Source organism: Melanotaenia boesemani, chromosome 22 (genome assembly GCF_017639745.1).
Source record: "Melanotaenia boesemani isolate fMelBoe1 chromosome 22, fMelBoe1.pri, whole genome shotgun sequence".
In the NCBI taxonomy this organism is placed as follows: domain Eukaryota; kingdom Metazoa; phylum Chordata; class Actinopteri; order Atheriniformes; family Melanotaeniidae; genus Melanotaenia; species Melanotaenia boesemani.
In genome coordinates this window covers 23,145,483-23,159,169 of record NC_055703.1, presented here as the reverse complement: position 1 = coordinate 23,159,169, position 13,687 = coordinate 23,145,483, and the positions used below count along the sequence as shown (strand labels likewise).

The following is a 13,687-nucleotide window of genomic DNA, read 5'->3' as shown; positions in this document are numbered from 1 at the left end:
TCTGCCTCAAATTGCTTGTTGTCAGTTTGCAAAGTCCATAATCAAGAACAGCAGCACAACAGTTCATTAGACTGTATGAGATGCCATTACAATCATCTCTAAAACGTGTCCCCTCCTGAGGTCAACTCTGCTCCCGCACCAGTAATGAGGTTTTCAAAGCTAATTGAAATAAACATCTAATTATGTCAAAATTAACAAGTCGAATGGTTCAGTTGATCAAAATAAACAACTGAACAAACGAGCACAACAGGGTGCAAACAGACACTTGAGAGTAAACACATTTTTGCTTCAGTTTATCATCCGAAGAATCTGCACAAAGGTCAGTTTGAGGTTTAATTCATGCAGTTCAATCGGTTTAGTTCAGGCTCCTCTTTTCTGCTGCAACTCCTACAGTCTCGCAAAGATCAAACACCTCAGTGTGCCCAGTCATGTGCGTCGCAGTTATCTCGTCTCTTGAACTCCATCCTGTCCGTTTCTGCAAGCGAGCCAATTTTTTATGGAGATATTATAGTATTGCATTAAGTTTTCTCATGACTCAGCTGGCAGCAGACTTCAGTAAGGTCCCACCGAGGCTTGATCTGATTTTTAACTCTCTGAGGCACAGCAAGGGGCCACTGTGGAAACACCACTGTGCAAACGCCACGGAAGAATTCATCAAGTGTAATGTAGTTGAGCTTTGAAGATTGTCTCTAAACATCAATAGATGCAGCTGTATGATGTTTCATTAACCCTTGTTTCTTTTGACCTGAACAAAATGAAGAGGTTAAACAGTTCTGATGTCTTGTTTTTGTGGTGAGATACCATGATAACCTGACACAAGCATCCTGGGAAACCCTGACTTTTTCATTCGGAAATACACTGCCTATCCTATTCCATTGGACTCTTTTTAGCTTTAATTGCAGCATGCATTTGCTGTGACATCATTTCGATGAGCTGCAATGTGACGATTAGCACGATATATAGAAAATTTACCTTCCTGGATTCCTGGCTTCCTGGATGCTCCATGTAGATGCTAACAGCTGCAGCAATGGAGCACAGGACGTGAGCAGTGTGCTGGTGGAAGGAGTGATAAAAATGTGGATGCAGAAGAACTTGTGGCTAAACAGAATAGCGTGTTGGATATTTGGAACTTTGTTAGTTACAAGACAGATAAAACACTACAAACACAGGAACAAATACCTGTGCCAAATAAATGGGAAAATATATAGGCAAAAAATTTAAATAAATACAGCTTTTTTTTCATTTATTCATTTTCACATGATTTCATTCTTTAATTTTTATATTCCCCTATTCTCTTCTTTATTCTTTTCTCTATTTACTTCGTTATTCTTTTCTCTATTTACTTCGTTATTCTTTTCTCTATTTACTTCATTGTGTCCAAGCTGTCAATCACCTGCTTAGGGGGCGGGGTTTCTTGTCCACACTGAGAAGTCGATCACCACAGAAATGATGACAGCTCACTGTCCTCTGAGCCAACGAGATTTAAGTATGAAAAGACTGAACTTATATTAATTTAACTCTAAAATTCTGGTGTTATGTTTCTGAAACTAATTTAGGTTAAAAGTAAACAATTTAATTGTTTAAGAGTCATTAACATTAAAGCCTCTGCACACAAAAATAACACTGATTACAAAATTGATTATATTTAACTGACAGGATCCTTTGCTCCTTCCAGCTTTCTTCCAACTTGTGTGGACGCCACCACATTTGAAGAATGTGGCTTAGGAACTGTATTCATCAGTTCCTTCATAATTTTTAATCACTAAGCAATTTAATGGATGGACCTCTCAAAAGCTGCTGTTAGGGCATAATCACAGATGGGGACTCAAGTCTGGGACTCGGACTCAAGTCGCATTGAAGTCACGTTTCCAGTGGCTTGAAACTCAACATGGACTCGCACTCAAAAGACTTGAGACTCAACTCTTGAGACTCGTAAATAATCATGTTTTGTTTCGTTTTCTTCTCTCTGCTGTCATTTCTCCAGACGTAGAACTGACGTAATGTCACACAGGTGTGCACACGCAAACAAACAAAACATTGACATTTCCGGTGAACGCAGCTGTTGCTGCAGCGCCGTTAACTTCTGGGTATTAAAAACGGAATAAAAAGGAACTAATATAAGAGCAGCAAACTGGAACATCTGTGGTATAAAAATCCAGGATGCTGGATCTGCCACACCCCCCTTAAGACATACCTGGAGGGGTTAGTCACTGTAATCTGAAGCTAATGTTAGCATAGCAGTGAGCTTAGGACCACAGCGATGTAACGTTAGCTTGTTACTACTTTTGTACTAAAACAATATTAACTCCATCAGACTGGCTCCACTGAATGTGTTTAGAAGGAGACATTTGCTGAACACAGTTTCCATAAACTGTGACTTTGCCATGATGATGTTAAACTAGGACTAAACAGTACTCATCACATTTATTAGAAGCACTTTAAAAAATATTAAAGGTCCCATATTATGCAAAATTCACTTTTTAATGGTTTTGGAACAGTCATACTGGTCCCCCCGCATGTGTAGGAGACCCGTAAGTGTGAAACTCTTTCAGGCGCTCTCTCTCCCCCCTGCTCCACCTCTAGGGAAGTAAGCGCTGAAATGAGCTTGTTTGAAAGCGTGTACGTTATGACGTCATAAGGGACAATAACCACTCCCCACAGAGCGATGGACCCGTCTACCGGCTCTCAAAGCCCGCCCTCTAAAAATCACCTAGCGCCCAGTGTTTTTCCCTCTTCGGCAACCCTCGTTAGCGGACATGGCTAAGCGACAGAAGCACTGTTCTGTTTGTGGCTGCATAAATGAACACGAAAACGTTTTTTTACTTCCATCCACTGAACCCACGAGGACTGAGTGGATTAATTTTATTTTTGGAGGAAATGTACCCGGAAAACTTCCAAAGGTTTTGCATGTCTGTGGCCAGCATTTCAAAGAGGACTGTTTCCACAACATGGGGGCATGGAAAGCAGGCTTCGCCAACCGTTTGAAGCTGAAGCCAGGTTCAATACCAACTGTCCGTGACACAGCTGGAGAGGTAAGAGCTGGCAGTTATTTTATCGTTTCGGCCTTATTAGTCTGATAGCTTGAAAATATATTAACCTGTCAATCACCTCATGACGGGCGATGCGATGGGCGGAGCCAACAGCTGAGCTGCTCCACCAGGGTTCCGCCCACCATAAACGGCACATTTCTGAAGCTGCTAAAAAGAGGGAGGTGAAGAGAAGCCGCTGCACTCAAACTGAGGGTCGATTTGTCCATACCATGGCGGAAATATTTCATTTAGATATTAATGAATGGTCTCAGATTGGGAATAAAGTGTATAATATGGGACCTTTAAGATTTTTCTGGTGAACTAGTGAAGGGATCACTCAGCCTGTTGATCCTGCAGATTTTACATGTTTACCTGCTGCAATACACTTGAGTCAAATTATCAATGGCTCTTAAGAGGCTTTTGCAGAACTTGGCAACAAGCTGTCATGTGGATCAGATGTGTTGCAGCAAATGTCTAAAACCTGCAGGACAGCTGATGATCCTATACTACCAGGCATTCAGGAAAAAACTTTCAAGAAGAATCTGTCCATCTACTTCCGAAAAGGATGGCATTGACCTCTCTTTTCTACCCATTAATTCATTCAGTGTGTTCCAAATGTTTTACTGTCTAATTTTGCAGAAACGATTTGATCTTGGTAATACCTTCTCTTTTTTGGTTTTATTCTGTTTTGTAACCTGATTCCTTAATTTACAATAAAAATCCTACTGTAGTGCATCCCCTGATCTGATTACTTCTGCCTTGGCTCGATGCCTTTGAGCCATATAATCTCTAAGCTCATCCATGGAGCTTTAGCATTTCTCACAGTTTGCCTCCTTATTGGTGCAATAGGTTTAGTTCATTCACAGGTTTTACAAATTCAGCAAGGCATATAAATCATCCAGAGGAGAGGGACAGAGCATTTGTTGGTTTAAGCTTAAGATTAGTGCTGTTATTAAATGCTGGTAGATAAAGGGTGAGTATGGATTTTATATTTCTTGGATATTATTATGCAGTCTTCTAAGCAGACCAGACAACAGCTGTCCCATGGCAGATTTGAGACTTGACTTGCAAAAAAGGACTTGAGAATATTTCTAGGTGTGATGCACACACAAGTTATATTAGCAACTAATTTAAACTTATTACAAAATCAAAAGTAATTTTTATAAACATGAAATCCTTTTATACACAGTTTGGTGTCAGTGTGGTGCATCTTGTTTAAAAGATTTTCTGAATGATCCTCTTAATTTTTCCCTTTTTCGTGTCCAAGTTGTTCTTGACATTTTTTTTCCATTGAAAACCACCATTATCAGATGTTCTCTAGTTTTATTTGAAACTAGATTAAACATTCCTGATGCAGGCCAACTTTTGAAAATGCTAAACACAGTTGCTGTTGACTGATGGGTGCATCTTTAAGGGGCCGTCCCCTCGAACCGAACTGCAGTGAAACCGCAAAAGTATTTTAGTAAACCACCCTTTCATCCCCACGAAACCAGGGATTAGCCTCCATGAAACCGATGATGTCTGAAACCAGGTACCAAGGTGTATAGGTGTGAGACCTCTACCATCTGTGGTATTGTGAGGACAGCGTAACCGCACCACTAGAGGATATGAAGTCCATGTGATGAACACAACAATAATGGCATCCATGACCAACTGTGTTGTGGTGCTGCTCCAGACAGTCCTGGCTTGTGTACAGCTTTAACACCACAATGCACTGCTGTTACAACACAGTGCTGCGCTACTGTACCATCAACAGCAGGAGCAAGCAGACATGTCATTATCTGCACAGGCACTACGTCTTGTTCTAGCTCTAGAGTGTTACGCTTTAATCATTGTAGCGCCCCCCACAGCCTTGTAGAATGTACTACAGCGGTTTCGTGCGGATGTTGAAGACGTTCACTTAGTTTTCGACACCGTTTCACACATGAACCATGTTCGGTGCCATTTGGACATAGCCTCAAACCACAATGGCTCATCCTAACTTGCTGTCAAGTGTGATTTTGACCAATTTGACAAATAACAAATAACCTCAGGTATTAATGTCTTGTTAGTTACAGTTCATGATTTTAAACAAGAGGCCTGCTGCCTTCATATGTTTTACATATCATTTAAAAAAAAAGAGCAATATAAAAGGGAGCTTGAGGAAACTGAAACATCACCATACACCAAGAGCTGATTACACTGAGAGGTATAGACTGAGCTGTCAGCAGCAGCAGGAGTGAATGCAGCTTCCTGACAACAAAAAGATGGAAGTATCAATCGATCACTCAAGCAGCTCCTCCAATTCTCTAATCGGTGCCTGATAATCAGATGGGCTTCAGGAGCAAAAGATAGATTAAATTGACTCTGCTGCAGGAGGTAAACCTGCTGTACTGAGCTGTAGCTTTGTCAGGGTGGAAACTTTTTAGATTTTTACCATACATGATGATAAATCCTTAAAGAGATGAGTCACACTCTCATTTTATTATTCTGCTGGGATCTTACAATGCAAAAACAGCTCTGCTTGACAATCTTTTGTCCTTTTTTCACACGCAGACAAAGCTTGGTCTCCCAGTTCCTACAAAGGTTAGCTGTCCCCTGTGCTCATGTTAGCTGCTGCACGGACAGGCATGTCCAAATGTTGAAAAAATCAGGTCAGCCGTCCCCTCACATAGAAGTTTGCAATTTTTTTTGTGTGTGTGTGAACTGCAAAGTGAGTTAGAAGTGCCATTCATCCAGCAGCTAGGAACATCCATTTCTCTGAGCAAAGTTGAGCTCATGCAGCCTTCCTGCAGAAAAAGCTTTGACAGATTACAGCCCGCCATTCTTGCTCTCTTTTACTCGCTGCTCAACAGAAGCTGCGTCCGCAAGGATTTAGCTGATAACTTGCGCAGCGCTGACAGACGTATCTAATACGGGCCGTATCACAGTCCCATCAGCACTGACAGACATTTATACTCCCTCTTCTTGCATCTGCTGAAACTCTGAAAACTAGAGCAAATTGTGAACTGAGAATGGCTCGTCATGAAACTTTCTATGAAGCAGATTGCTGTAAACAAAACAGACCAAAGCGTGTGGAGACGAGTTTTGTTGTCAGTAGTTTACCTTACTGAGGTTGAGGAGTGCTCACAGATGAGAAAAGTTAGATTTTTATGCAGAAAGGCAGTAATGACAGAAAATGTAATTTACTTCCTGTAAACTGACGTGCCACAGCCGTGTCTTCCTCTGGAAGTTTGTTTCTTTAGTGATGGCAGATGAACCACAGTTATTTCAGTCAGCCCAGAAATCTAATTTAAACCATTTGCATTTTACATGTGCAAACGGTCTGACATCTGCATCTTTATCTGATTTGTTCAATCTTTATGAAACATTTCACTTCACCGACTACAGCTACAGCTGAGGAGGCCGTAACATCAAGGGACACACATTTCCTGAGTCTATACGGCTCATTTTAACAAAAATATTTAATGTTGCAGCACATGCCGTTTTATAAGCCTGTTTATTCTGACAAAGTATTAAGGGCTCACATTAAGATGAGACTGGTGCTTTTGTTCTTGTCACACAAGAACAACAAAAAGATGCCACAGATTTTATTTAGTAATAAAAATCTATTGCTTTGGTGGGAAAACCCTCTCTACAAAGAGAAGAAGTGATAAAAAAGACCATAAATCCTAATCGTTGTTGAAAATGGGCTCCATCCAGAATCGTTAATGTCTCACATTGAGGTTTAATAATTCCTGTTAAATTTAAAGTTCACTGTTTCTGCAATTACTTTCCCTTTTCTGCCAGCTGTAGACTTAATTTCTAGATTTATTTATTTATTAGACTTTAATATACTTCAATAAATGTCAGCATGGAGTCCATTCAGATACCACCCTGTAACCTTAACATGGAGTCACACTACTGTCCTCCAGTCTCAGTAAATACTCAAAACTTTTTTACTCATTTGCAAAGACGATAAAAATGTTATTCAAAAGTGAATGAATTGTCTTGAATTTGCTGTTTTTTGCCAAAAAGACATGTGACTCTACTACACATAGGCTTAAACACAACAGCAGCTCTTCCATCACTCCATTAAACCCGTAATTTCTGTGCTTAGAAGAAAATCAGCTGAGACTCAACACATACGTAATGAAACACTTTCAGATCAGGTAGAAAGCAATAAGCATTGTAAATACTGGTCAGATTGCCGACTTCTGCCTTCTGTCTTGATCTGACGCTGCAGTGTCTGCCCTCATCACAATAACAGAAAAACGCAGCATGTACCTTTTTATGTTTCTGCTGTTTAGTTTATTGAACAGGGACCATGAACAGCAGCATTGATCAGAGGAAAATATGCTTTGTACCTGATTGTAGATCTGAGCTCATTTCCATCTGCAGTCCCTCAGACACAGAAAATACAAAGTATATGTACAGATACTAGGAAAAAAAGTACATTACATAAATAATAAAATACAGTGAAATAGTACATAAGTCCAATAAAAAAACAAAACAAAACATTAATAAAGTAAACGTGAGTTTACCCTGTTTAACCCACTGCCCACCATACTTTCCTCGTTGTCCCATAAAGTAGAGACAGAAATTTACAGGCTGGGACGTTTACACATTACTTCATTTTTTTGGTGAAGGGGAAAACGATAAATGATCAAATTAATGCAGACATGTCTGATTTTTAACAGATGTTTGTTTCTGTGCATCATAATGTGAAATGTGATAGTTTTAGTTCTGCTGGAAGAATGCAGGCTGTGTTCTGCTGGTTTGGCACATTGCCCACTGAATGTTGATCGTGTTATTTTGCTCATCAATTCAGATGGTAATTTATTAAACTTTTAGATTATCAATTGTCTTGTAAACATAAATTTGTGTTTTTTTAATGTAGCTTTGTAGGTTAAACATACTGCTTTGGAGAGTATTTGACAGTGATGATATTGTCGTGTTTTCCTGTCCAGAATCTTCGGTGCCTGTTGAACGATTCCAGCTGTTTAATGGTTTCCAGCTCTTAATGACCAACATGATAGGCCAAATGATAAATGAGACAGAATAATTGTATTCATGTGGATTTCTATTGTTTCTAATACATCGTAAATTAGACAAATTGTATTTTAAAGACAAACCTTTTAATATGGTTTTTTAAGCTGAGCTTAGAATCTAAATTAATGCCGATGTATTTGAACTCATCTAAAACAGTTACATTGGGATAGAGCTAACAATTTTGCCTGCTTCAGAAGAACATTGTTGTCTTTTAATCATTTCACTTGTGATAGCTTGCCTGCCACTTGCTCTGGGTCCTTCCCATGTGTGTGGATGACGGTGTCATCAGCATACATCAACATCACACACCAATGGGAGGTCACTGATGTAAAGACTGAACAGTAGTGGTTCCAGAACTGAGCCTTGTGGTACCCCCATAGTGCACACCTACGATTGTGATACTGCATCATTTTGTTCTCGACTTGTTGCATGCCCTATCGTTTTCATTGGTTTTCTCATGCAAATGAACTGTAAAGCCCCACCCAGATAGCAGTAAGTATTAGTTCTCTGAGTTTCCTGTGTGGGATAGATGGCTGCACGACCTCATCCTTTGGTGACCATAAGAGATGCTCTACTAGAAAGCCAGAAATCCTTCAGTGAAGTGTTGACTGATCTGGCTCTTCTTTATATTAGAGGAGAACTTTAAAGGTCTTTCACTGCACTAACAGTAGACCATGATACATGATACATAACTAACACTATTCTGCAGTTCCTGTTATTCCTGCACATAATTTTATTGGCTTCCTGAGCTAGTGTTCATAGCCACACAAGGTTAAAATATGAAACATGGTTTGTGATCCTGTGGTTGCTGTACATTACAGTCCCCAAATGACCAATAAATTAATGATTGTGGCATTAAAGTTCCCCACCAATCTTCAGCATCTTTACTTGTACGTGCTCTGTAAGAAGTGTCATCTTTTATGAGGTAAACTTTTGACCACTTCCAAGCTAGCTACCTCCCGCCCAGTCAACATGTGAGTGAAATGATGGATCTGATGAATTTGTTTATTATTCAGGTCTTTGTAATTCTGTAGAAGGACAACAGATAAGACTGTGGTTAGTAATGAGGGTTTATCACAATGATGAAACAGTCCTCATGAATTTTTCATGCAACAACCTGCATAAATACACAAGAGGAGAGGCTGTGTGATGCTATCTGTTCTGTCCTGACATTTGTGTTGTAGCCAGTGTTGAGAAATAACTGCTGGCATGTAACAGTTAAGTCATTAAATTACATTCATTCAGCTGCTTTACATTTTTTTTCTGTACCGTGATGCAACACTGGGGAGCCGAGAATCAAATCTGACCAATCAACTCCAACTCCACTTTATTTATATAGCACTTTACAATCAAGTGTAGGGTGGCTAACAAAGACTTGTCTCAGTATGCTGACTTATGATTTGATTTGCAAGTATACTGCCAGATTTTGTGCATTCTTTGTTTATAATGTTTGTCTAATACTCTGAAGAACAGCAGTAAAAATAATGTTAACACAAAAATCCAACATAAAACTTTTATTTTTATTTTATAACAATTAGTAAAACATTAGTCATATATTTAAAAAAAAGTTATTGTTAGGAAAACACCCAGACAGTGAGAAGACACAGCTGTTTTACTGCAATTTGCAGGAGCTCATAGTCAGTAGACTTGTTGTACACCGGTCAACAGACATGTTGAACTGCCCAATTTGCTTAGGAGCATCTCTACATGCCCCATCACCATCACTGTTATCTGTCAGCCCCTGTGCCGGACCCCTAGAGTGAGGTTTTACGTTCACCCAACCCAGCAGGAGGGTAATAAGGTCCATGTAATCACTCCCAGAAGCACATTAATGTAACACAGAGTCTTCTAACAACAGTTCTAGTCACATCATTTTCTGACTAGCTGTGTCCCTTACAGAGAGTCCCAATATCATCCATACAAGATTTTTCCATCAGTTATTATATTAGGAAAGTTCCCATCCTTGCTTGTAGGTAGGCGTGGGACAACAGGATTCTTAGGGCGCATTCACACGGGTGCTGTCCGGCCCACTTTAGATGAAACCTGGTCCGATTCTGTGGATAGTACAGAAGATTTGGAGTAATGTGAACGCTCATTCGCATTTAGATGCAGACCAAAGCAGCCAACTCTGGTTGGCCTGAAAATCCGGGGTTTCTGTTCACTTGCTAGTAAACCCTGGTCCAGTTGGCTTCCAGTTTAAAAGCAAACAGACCAGCCAGTGAACTAGAAAGTGACATTGAACGCATCATAGTGCACCATGCTGGATTTACTCTATTCCTCCAATGTCTTCAAGCTGAATCAGCCATTATGTGTGTTCAAAATGGCCGGTGTGTTAACTGCTTGCTAGCGTGTGACGCGGTGCATAAAATGAAACTGGACTGCAACGCCATGCGGTTTCTCAGCCTCGGAAAGCTGCTCCAGAAATGCACATAACAGACGTCACTGTGCCATCAGACGAGTCCTGAATGTGAAGTTTTAAGGTCGGAAAGGTGTCTTGTGCATCTTTAAAGACGGCATTGACTGATTTTATTGACCAAGTTAATTTAACTGAATATGATTAAGTTACAGCTTGGCACCTCTCATGTATTCTCATGTTACAACTCATAACAACCTCAGATGACTCTACATTTATGGCCATTTCCAGAGGCGTGCTTTGTTTATATAAACAGTAGTTGTGCAGCAGAAAGGTTGAAAATGCTGAATGATGTAGTTCGGCAAAGTAAACTTGATGAATGCAGTGTTCAAACTAGTTTATCTGAACCATCTTCTATCCATCAGTTTTACCAGGTTTGACTATTTTTCAGTTCATAGCCTGATTTAAATTTATTTATTAGATCCTCAATTTTTCTCGTTCTAACGTCTACGGTTGCAGACACTTAAAATTAAAAAACCAAACTGTGACAAAGAGAAACATCTGCAAATTTGATGTGATCATTCTTTTTAATAAGCCCAGACATCTTTTATACAAAATATGAATAGTTTTGATCATTTTATATTAACATTGTAAGAAAAATAAATATGAACCACAATAACAGACACTCAAGTGTTTGAAGTAGAAATTTTCCTGCCAACAGCTATTAAAGATCATCACACACAGTATTCACATCAAGTTTATCCAGATATTAACCGGTGACTTTACAAGATGTCAGATTGTTTCTATAATCTGTAAAGCCATTGAAAAAGTGTTCATTTTAAGTTTTCAGTTACAACTCAAATGGTAGTAACTGGCTAATTTGTTGACGACCATTTTCAGCAGCAGGTTGGTGGAAGAAGAAAGAATATCGCTTTGCACAGAGTCAGCCTGAAGTACAGCGTCAGGATTTGGGGGTTCTAGTTGTGTTGTGGTGAATATGGAGGCACTATTTTGTCTCATCTACATTGCAGTGAGTACTTGCAGAGTACTTGGATATATATTGCATTACTGTACCGTGTAGAAGACAAATGCATATGAACCAAATTGTAAAGTTCAAGCTGATTAAAAGTCATTGCGTGCCTTTTGTTGAACCTTTCTCATTAAAAGCTTCAAGAAATTCTTACTCCACAGGGTTTCTGATACTCTCCATGTCAGTCAGAACGGTGGTCCTGTAGCTGTGCTCCAATCCCAACATATACTCCAGGTAGTTGCTGAACTTGAAGCCACGAATCGGCTCCTCCTGAAGACGAAAAAGAGACTTGTGGTTAACGTTTGATATTATAGAGGTGGTTCAAAAGACATCAAAATTTATCGGAGACATCAATTGATGCTTTATTATATTGACTTTGTGCTATATTAAGTGTCTGATCCCTCAGTGTGAAATTACTTTATATATTTTATGGATGGAAAAGTGTTCAAAGTTCCAATTAACTGCTCATTATGGAGTATATTGAGTGTTATATAAGGAGTCGTGATTGAGTGAACATGAGACAATCTCGTCATATAGCCTTGGTTTCCTACTTTAAAGCCCAAATAGGGCAATCGAAAGTTTCCAGAGAACCTTTAAAAGAGCAGATTGTTTTTCACGCTGTCTTGCAATTATCCACACATAATTAGTTTTAGCAAAAAGTTGCAACAGCTGCAAAGACACGAGTATAAAATTATGCAGACACACTGTTCAGGTGTGGAGGCAGAGGGTGACTTTCTTTCTCATCATTTACTTTGTTATAATGTGGGTGTGAATTACTAGATTCAACCTTTTCATTAAGATACATTCAATCTCTTTCAAAGTCAAATGGAAATCAAATTAAATCTGTAGATCTGCACTGTGCCAGTAAACAACACGCCTATTTATTGTTCAGGTAATGAGGTTCCCTTGCTTATTAGAAAAACTGAAGTGGTTTGCTGCCATGTCCTCCACCCAGAAACACGTATACCAGGATGCATTTTAACATCTAATAGGATACTCAATAAAATGTGACAAAACAAAAAAAAAAAACATTTATTAGGCATATTTAGTTCAGTCAGGATTTTAATTTTAGCTGCACTCATTTCTGTTTTGTCAAGGCAGCACCTGGTGTCACTGGGAATGCAAATACTTGAGAGGGAATAACAAGCTGGTGTGGACGACTTTTTGTGACTTTACTGGCTAGCATCCTGATGAAAACTGCAAACCGCAACACGGCATCGCTATGACTCCACCTTCTGTCATTATCCAGTCCAAGGCCTTGTGTATAAAGCTGAATTACTTGCTACTTCTTCTAGTACAGCAATTTTTTTTTTTTCACATCGACCCTTAAAATTTCAAGACAGTTTTTTTTCTTTTGCTATTTTTGGTCCACCTTTTAAATATATATATAATACAGAATTTTTAAGTATTTATTCTTTTCATGCAGCGGTGCGTCTGATGTAATCAGGAGAGAGCAAATTTATTAAAATCTTAAGTCTGGCACTTAAGAAGAATAAGAACCAACATTTCTCTTTGTACAGAAATTTTCTACAGAAAATTGTTATTTTTGGATGGGAAACTGCTCCCAAAACACATAGAAGCTGAGTTCTGAGTTTTTATTTTCTTTATGTTTGTTTGTAGCTACATCTGGTTTTATCCTGGTGGATATAAGTTTTGAGGCAAGGTAAAGGTAAGACATTTTATGACTATTTTTTACAAACGTGAAGCATGAATGGGGCCTTCTTTTGCCTGATGCGGTGAATCTTGGTCATAGTGAGATGAAACTTACAGTTGTGGAATCTGTGAAATGTGAGCTTTCAGTAGAGGAGTCGTTTGTCTGTGTTCACGCCGTCGGGTGGGCACAGGGCGCCATAGTTTACATGTTTTTATGAACTTTGTGTGCCTGGTATTTTGTTTGTTTTCTTAACTGTTTGGTGGTGATAGAAATGGTTTTACTGAGCTGTTAGCTGAGATTCTGGACTTTCTGTGGATACCACACATGTTCATAGTTCCTAACCTGACTTGTGAAACCGGATGTTAACCCCTTAACTCCCAGTACAGGAGGGTGCAGGCGCAAGAGGTGAAGCTAAATAGTCAAGCTAAGAATGCAAAGTTAGAGAATTTATAAGCCAGAAATCTGGATAATGAAGCAGTGAAGGTGCATGGATAGAAGTTATTGTGCATATTGTGAATATTTCTCTCGCCTCACCACCTAGAAGCTGTGAAATTCTAATCCTGCTTTCTGTCTGTTCACCTGATCATATTCATCACATATTCTTCCTTCTG

At 39.2% G+C, this 13,687-nt stretch overlaps 1 protein-coding gene and 1 long non-coding RNA gene across 4 annotated transcripts in view; one reads left to right on the top strand and one right to left on the bottom strand.

Annotated features, from left to right (window-relative positions):
- LOC121634086 overlaps positions 1-13,687 on the top strand; it is a 122,519-nt gene that overhangs the window by 100,758 nt on the left and 8,074 nt on the right. The gene's annotated exons all lie outside the window — the stretch shown is intronic.
- tbc1d32 (TBC1 domain family, member 32) overlaps positions 8,314-13,687 on the bottom strand; it is an 85,193-nt gene continuing 79,819 nt past the window's right edge. For all 3 annotated transcript variants that reach the window (XM_041976503.1, XM_041976505.1, XM_041976504.1), the window contains exons 34-35: positions 11,577-11,692; positions 8,314-10,093 (exon numbers count right to left, since the gene is read on the bottom strand). In XM_041976503.1, coding sequence (XP_041832437.1) covers positions 10,072-10,093; positions 11,577-11,692 — 138 coding nt within the window. In that variant the 3' untranslated portion in view covers positions 8,314-10,071. The remainder of the gene's footprint in view (positions 10,094-11,576; positions 11,693-13,687) is intronic.